The sequence below is a fragment of the Mastomys coucha genome, unplaced genomic scaffold (genome assembly GCF_008632895.1).
Source record: "Mastomys coucha isolate ucsf_1 unplaced genomic scaffold, UCSF_Mcou_1 pScaffold23, whole genome shotgun sequence".
Taxonomy (NCBI): Eukaryota; Metazoa; Chordata; class Mammalia; order Rodentia; family Muridae; genus Mastomys; species Mastomys coucha.
Genome location: NW_022196906.1, coordinates 115221201 through 115228820, shown reverse-complemented (window position 1 = coordinate 115228820; position 7620 = coordinate 115221201). Strand labels below are relative to the sequence as shown.

General features: G+C 52.0%; 1 protein-coding gene across 3 annotated transcripts in view; it reads left to right on the top strand.

The window, feature by feature from the left end:
- Ulk4 (unc-51 like kinase 4) overlaps positions 1 to 7620 on the top strand; it is a 308678-nt gene that overhangs the window by 198251 nt on the left and 102807 nt on the right. For all 3 annotated transcript variants that reach the window (XM_031345897.1, XM_031345899.1, XM_031345898.1), the window contains one exon: positions 3716 to 3814. In XM_031345897.1, the coding sequence (XP_031201757.1) occupies positions 3716 to 3814 (99 nt within the window). The remainder of the gene's footprint in view (positions 1 to 3715; positions 3815 to 7620) is intronic.

Here is a 7620-nt window from a genome sequence, read left to right as displayed (position 1 = left end):
CCCCCTGCAGCAAGCCATGCCCACTCCCTGCAGCAAGCCATGCCCACCCCCTGCAGCAAGCCATGCCTGTCCCTTCCTGCTGCACAAACAAGGAACTTGTAAGTTGTGTTTTCTTCTTTACTTCCTTACCCAGTGTGCCACCAAGCAGTGTGGATTCTATCTCCAGTGTCTAGCAAATGTAATTACTTTTCTCCAAACCTGACCAGGCTTCTGTCATATCTTGCCTGGACTACAGCACCTGGGCAGCTCTAAGACACTGGGTGGTAAGAAAGGATCAAGTTATAGCACAGTGGTGACAAGGGACACTGTCTTCTTAGGAAAGAGTCTGTGGGTCAGAGGCAGAGGTGGAAGACCTGGTTGGAAGGACAGTGCCTGTGTCATGTAGGGACAGGAGCTCCAGAGTAGCCATGGGGCCACAGAGCTGGGTGTCCGGAGGCCAACCTAAAGAGCGAAATGCTGAGGTGAGAGCAGAGGCAGTTCTGGACCTCTTGAGTTTCTCTGAGCCTCTCAGGAGGCTGCCATATCCATGCAAAGTCTCTCACTATACATGGCTTCCATCACAGACTGGCTGAGTCCTTTCTCTAAGTTTTTAATGTGTTCCTCTCATAAGCTGCCAAGTTATGCAAAGCTGAGGTCTCTGGAGTCCCTGCCTGCTGTAGAGAGGTGGCACATAGCTGCCACAGCAGGGTCTAGGTATCACCTGATGACCCACTGCATCCTGAGGGCAAGTACTCTGGGACCTCATCTGCCAGCTCAGAAGCCTTAGGAAGGAGGGGTTGGCCCCACGGCTGGCAGCCCACGGCCGGCAGCCCACATCCTAATTTGCAAGCTTGTCTCAGCCGAACCAGGAAACATCAGTGCCAGCGCCAGGATAATGTGTTAATGTTTAATGTGCAAAGACTGCTTCTCCACACCAGCCTGTGCCTCGGAAGGCAGGGGATCAACAGCCACGATGCAGAGAGGCCCAGGTCTCCAAGAGAGAACTGCTTTTCTTAGAAAGGTAGATGGGAGGAGGCAGAGGCGAGCAGGCTAACAGTCGCTGCTCTTCCTCTCAGCTCCTCAACAAATCCTTCTGTTCCAGTGTAGCAATCAGAGAAGCAGGCAGGTGAGATTCCGTTTGTAGGCCTCAAGTGCCCGAAGTGCGGGAGTCTTGGCTTTGTCTGGAGGACCCTGGAGTCCAGGTTCATGATCCAGGGCAGAGAGGCCTGCTCCGCAAGGTCAGGCTGAGGTCACGTTCTAAAAGCAAAGGCAGAAGCAACTGAACAAACTGCACATTCCAAAGCTAAGGTAGCATCAGAACCTGTTCTGAATATGAAGCTGTTCACCTCTGTGAACAACCCTCGCGATTAGCTCTATGGAGGCCCATGGGGTATAGCTCAGATCACAAGGACTTGTCTCTCATTCTGGTGCAGTTTAAGCCTGTGTATAATGGCTAGAGTTCTCAGGCTCACAGGATCTGGACTGACCTGGAAGACAAGCCTCAAGGCAAAGCTGGGAGGAGTTACTCAGCTGTGTTAACTGCGGTGGGGAGAGCTGTCTTGACTGGTCAGGACCTTCCGTGGACAGGGATCCCAGACTACAAGGGAAGAAAGCTGGTGCACATGTGCGCACACGGCTCTCTGTCCCCAGACCTGGGATGCAATGCTGCAGGCTGCTTCAAGCTGCCCTCTATCTGGACTCCCCTGCCTCAGGAGATGATACCCTTGAACTCCGAGCCAGAATAAAGACCCTTCTCCTTCAGCTGCTTTTGTCAGGGTAATTTTATCATAGCAACAGGAAAGTAACCCAGAGTGTCAAGGAGAGTATTGCGTCCACCTAGACCAGCAAGAAAGACGCGACCCACGAGCTCTTCTTTTAGCAGTTTATCCAGGAACCTTCAACAGTCTTCAGCACCAAGGGCAACGCCCTCGGCCGTTAAGCACTCCCAAGCTTAGCCAATCCCAATGGGCTACGTGGCAAAAGCGGATAGGTCACCAAATGCGGAAGCAACCAAGGGCAGCAAGCTTAGACAAATAGGGGCTTTGTTTATGAGACTGCTCGCTTTCGGGATGGCGGAAGCGTGGCTCAAGCGGCTTTCCACAGGAGTGGAGAACCATCCCTGAAGCCTGGTCATGTAGCATGGGAGGGGAGAAGCTCTGGGTGTTACTTGAGCACGTGGTTGCCATTGAAGATCCAACTGGGAGTGTGGTGGTGTGCACGGAGACACCCAGGGGGATGAGTAGTGTGAACTGGGAGTGTGGTGGTGTGCATGGAGACACCCAGGGGGATGAGTGGTGTGAATGGGAGTGTGGTGGTGTACACAGAGACACCCAGGGGGATGAGTGGTGTGATTTGGCATTGGATGACCTTGGTTTGACCTCTGGCCCAGTTACTTATTATGTGACTTTAGATAACCAAATTAAAGTTTCCTTTCATCCCCTCACCCAGTGTTTTTGGTATGTATATGTGTGTGTATATATGTGTGTATGCATGTGTATGAATGTCGTGCATGTGTGTGGTACATGGCATGCATGCATTCAGGTGTACTCAGAGGCCAGAGCAAGTGGTGAGGCATCTTGCTCCTTCACTCTCTGCTTCCTTCCGTGAGGCAGGGTCTTTCAGTAAACCTGAAGCTAAGATGGAGGCCAGTGAGCTCCAGAGAGTCTCCTACCTCCTCCCACACAGTCTGGCTTTTCATTTGAGTGTAGGGAATCTGAACTTAGGTTCCTTATTTTAAATAACAAAACACTGTAGCCCACTGAGCCATCTCTCTGGTTGTCACCCACAGTAAGAGTTTCTACACTTCAGTTTTCTCACTTGGAAATTAGGGCCAGAAGTCTGGAGATAGGGCGCTCACCCACTGCAGGGAACACGGGGTGCTCGCCAACCGCAGGGAAGACGGGGTCCTCACCCACTGCAGGGAACATGGGGTGCTCACCCACTGCAGGGAAGATGGGGTGCTCACCCACTGCAGGGAAGATGGGGTGCTCACCCACTGCAGGGAACACGGGGTGCTCACCCACTGCAGGCTATAGAATGTATGAGCTTTGAATAGAAAATGTCCCCCACTGGGTGTGTGGTTTGGAACATGGTGGTCCCCACCCTGTGGCACTGTTTGGGAAGGTCATGGAACCTCTAGGAGGTAGAGCCTCATTGGAGGAAGAAGGCTGCTGGGGGTGGGGCTTGAGGCTTCCTGATCCCCTGAGACATGAGCAGGTGGCTTCAGGCTCCCATCCCCACACTGAGAGCACCTAGCACCCCACCCCCTTCACTGACCAGACCCTTAAAGTGTGCCAGAACGAATCCTTCCTCTCATAGCTTCTCCTTGTTTTGGGGGGTTTGTTTTGAGACAGGGCCTCATTGTGAACTCTTGGCTGGCCTGAAGTGATATGTATACCAAGCTGGCCTTGAATTCACAAAGCACCATGCCCCACAGAGTTGCTCCTCTGAGATAGTCTGATATTGAGGTGAGGAAGGTAGTTAACGCAGGGTCCCGCTACCCTTCCTGAAGCAGCCCCTGCCCCCTCCTTGTGTTGTCTAGGGCTCTCCAGGTCTGCACTGCTGTCACAGTGTCCTGAAGCACAGTGTCCCTTCTAGGCCTGCTATCCTTCCAGCACTTGGGGACAGGGCAGCCTGCCCTCCTCAGCCCCTCTCATCTGTGTCTGAGTGCACCTGCCTCATGCTGTCAAGATGACGAACCACCCAGACTACTTAAATTTCTTTTCCTTTGTTCCAGGCCCAGAAGTCAGGCTCAAGAGGGGACACACAGGCTGCAGAGGACTTGCTGCTTCTCAGCAAACCACTCACAGACCTCATCAGTCTGCTCATCCCACTGGTAAGGTCTCGCCTGTGTGAGGGCTCACCCGTGTGAGTGCTCGCCAGTGTGAGGGCTGGCCAGTGTGAGGGCTCGCCAGTGTGAGGGCTCGCCCGTGTGAGGGCTCGCCAGTGTGAGGGCTCGCCAGTGTGAGGGCTCGCCAGTGTGAGGGCTGGCCAGTGTGAGGGCTGGCCCGTGTGAGGGCTCGCCCGTGTGAGGGCTCGCCCGTGTGATTAAGGGCTGGCCAGTGTGAGGGCTCACCTGTGTGAGGGCTGGCCAGTGTGAGGGCTGGCCCGTGTGAGGGCTGGCCAGTGTGAGGGCTCGCACGTGTGAGGGCTCGCCAGTGTGAAGGCTCGCCCGTGTGAGGGCTTGCCTGTGTGCCTTTACAGAAATGCAGAGACTGAAACAATTGTATCTGAATTTCCTGTTATTTTGATTCCCTTCAGAACTGGGGCCAAAGGATCCTCCAACAATCACTTGTTTTTATAAAATACTAAATTTATACTTGATTTTAAGCCAGGAGGCTTATCATTAAGATAATATTTAATGTCCAAGTAAAATGGTGTACATATGTTAAATGAGCTCCTGAGAGACAGATGTTTAACAGTGAGACCCTGCCTCAAGAGGGGTAGATAGACTGATTGATCTATATATACATATATGCATACGATTAATAAATAGGGCAGAATCAAATCCAATTAGTTCTTAATGAGAGTACAATAGAAATGCAGTGAATTTCCCTAAGACTGGATAGATCTGCTCCCTTCCAAGACAGATTTAGACACAGGCCCCTCACCCTGGAAAGGGCAGGGAGAATGAGCAGGATTCTATAAGGCCACTGAGCTCCCGGGTGAGACCAGGGCAAACCTGAAACTCCAACCAACTCCAACCAAACTGAAATAGGGAGGTAAGTGGCTCCCCCTTAGACCGCAGCCAGCTGGAATAGGGAGGTAGGTGGCTCCCCCTTAGACTGCAGCCAGCTGGAGGCCACTGGTGAAACACCATAAACCTTGTTGAAGGCAAGAAGCTTCAGGAACTCCATGAAAGCAAGCCTGTTTGTGCCTCCAGAACCGGACGGGTACTGTGTGCCTCTGGCCCTGCCTCTGTGAGCCTGGCAGCCCACCGGTGTGGTCAGGACAGCTGGTATTTGGTGTTTACTGCCCCACGGCTTCAGGGACCACCACTGCAGTTTGGATGAATAGTTGTATAGGTTTGGTTGCATTCAGGAAGTTAAGGTATGGGCTGTGTGTGGTTACCTGTAGTAATCCCAGAACTCAGGAAGCTGAGGCAGGAGGATTACCTGAAGTTTAACTCTAGCCTGGACTACATGGTAAGTTCCAGGCCAACTGTGTTACAGAGTGAGACCTTGTCTTATCAATCAGAAGAACAAATAAGCAGACAGAGGAAAACTGCCCTCAAGCTTCAGCAGGAGAAGGACAATTAGCAGTGGTGTCTGTCATAAATTAGAAACGACAGAGAGAGCAGCAAGTGTGAAGTAGGCTCAATGAACTAATCAAGGAGCCACAGCAGTAAGGAAAGACCTTCCTGCACTGTGTCCATGCGCACGGGCTCAACCCAGCTCTGTGCTCAGCAGCGGGCCAGCGCAGGGCAGACACTCCAGAGCAGTATGTGACCTTATTGGTTGGTTGACCGATAGTGATGAGGTCATGAGGTGGCTGTGGACGCTCAGTCAGCTGGACTTGGCTCCATAAGTGCCAGGTGTTCTGGGCTGTGTTGGCAATAGTAAAGCTCTCCTTCTGCCTCAGCAATGATCGTCCTTAATCCTTCTTCTCTGTGATGTGGGGCCCACCTTTCCTTTACAAAGAAGGCCCCGGGAACAGCTGAGTCTAGAAACACAAAACTTCAGAGCTTAGCCGTCGGATCTTAACACCCACGTGTCCCTCACCAAAGTTCTCATTGGCCTCTGGATTAGCTTTGAACCCTTGAAACCCTAAACTCAACTGGGTTCATAAATGGTCTGGCGGTGGGGTAGAAGGCTGCTCTGTGCTTCCTGGTGTTGTTTTAAGTGGGAGAGGTTTCTGTGACAGTCAGCCTTTACAGCAGGGGCTCCGGTGGCTTCAAGAGAGGTGCTGAAGGGAGGGTGTGACAGACAGACACATGGACGGGAAACGGTCTTGCCAACCTCACTGAGCATTTTTGTTTAGATTGATGGAGGGAGCTCTCCTGCGCCCTGCTATGCAGTCATATCCAGCTCCTTACAGAGGTGATGAGGGAACACAAATGATTTTAGAATGCAGGCTACAGCCTCTCCCAGCCACTGTTGCCAGCCCTGCCTGCCACAGCTGCTGGGGCCTCTCAACTTTATTTTCTGTGATATATGGCTTTGGGTGACAGACTCAAATCTCAGGGGAGGGGAAGAGTGAATCCCATTCCTCCTCTGGAGAGCTCTGCCTCTTCCAGAATTGTTCATTCCACAGGTGTCTGTCCCTCCCGAGTGACTGGGAATAAAACATAAGCAGGCAATAATGACATGTACCACACTGGGGCAGAGCAGACCACACTTAAAAGGCCTTGACTGTGAACGCAGAAGATGGCCCTGTGTTTCATGTTCTGAGCTGATTTCTCCTTTAAGCCTGCAATTCCTGAAGTCAGTCATTAGGTGGATCTTTGAAGTGGGCAGATATGGCCCACCCTGCGTGTCCCACCTGTGCTTCCTGCAGAGTCTGGCCTGTCAGCTCTGATCTTGGGTATAAAACCTCAGGCCTCCAGAAAGTTCCTTTATATGTTACGTTGAACTACTTAAACCAGCCCGTGTCTGCCCAGGCCGGCAATGGCTATGCATTTCACGTGCATTGAACTTTTATGAGCAATAGAAGACAAGTCCCTGGCTAACATAACACAGGGTTCCTTACTCAAGTTGGAGTCATATGTGGCTTGAGGGACAGGCAAGGGACAGGGCCACCCAGACGCTGTCTCTAAGGCCTCCTAGGACTAACATGAGGAGCAGGTGATGGCGCCCAGCTCAGTGATGCTGTGCCAGAGCCTTGGCTTCCATCTAAGCTTTGCTTACATTGTCATGTATGTCTGAATTTTATCCTATTGGTTTTGTTGGGACTGTGTCCCCCCCGCCCTGCCATCCCCATCCGGTAGTGAGGACTTCCCCTTCTCTCAACCCCCAACCCCTAACTATCTGAGATGTGGTCCTTTGTTCAGACCCGAGTCCTGGCACACAGATTATTCTTGAGTCTTCTTTGCAGACAGCTCCCTCTTGTGTTCATGAATTCTTCCCAGAGCACCCCCTCCACTTTTACAGATTTTCTTCTGGACGCAGGTTGCATGCACAGTCATGTGCTCAACCCTTGTCACCTGCTCAGAAGTCTCCTGTCTTCCCATCCGGCCTTCTACTCCCAAGACCTCCTAAGCTGACTGCTTCAGAGTGCTGGGTACATCATGGTGCTGGCCTGGGCAGACACGGGCTGGCTCACCGAGATGCTGCCTGCTGGCCTGAGGCTCTAGTGGATTGGGAGATGTTTGTCTCATCTATGTGAGCTCCATCGTGCCCCTCCAGGTTCTTACTGAAGCCTTGAGCTTCAGCAATGGCCATGACAAAAGTATTGTCCTGCATCTTCTCTGGGAAAGATTAACACACATTTATAACTTTGTGTAAAGAGACAAAAATAGTTATAAAGCTACTGAGCTCCTCAATGGAGCACTCACACACAGAGCACCTCAGTAGAGCACTCACACACAGACAGAGCACCTCAGTAGAGCACTCACACACAGACAGAGCACCTCAGTAGAGCACTCACACAGACAGAGCACCTCAGTAGAGCACTCACACAGACAGAGCACCTCAGTAGAGCACT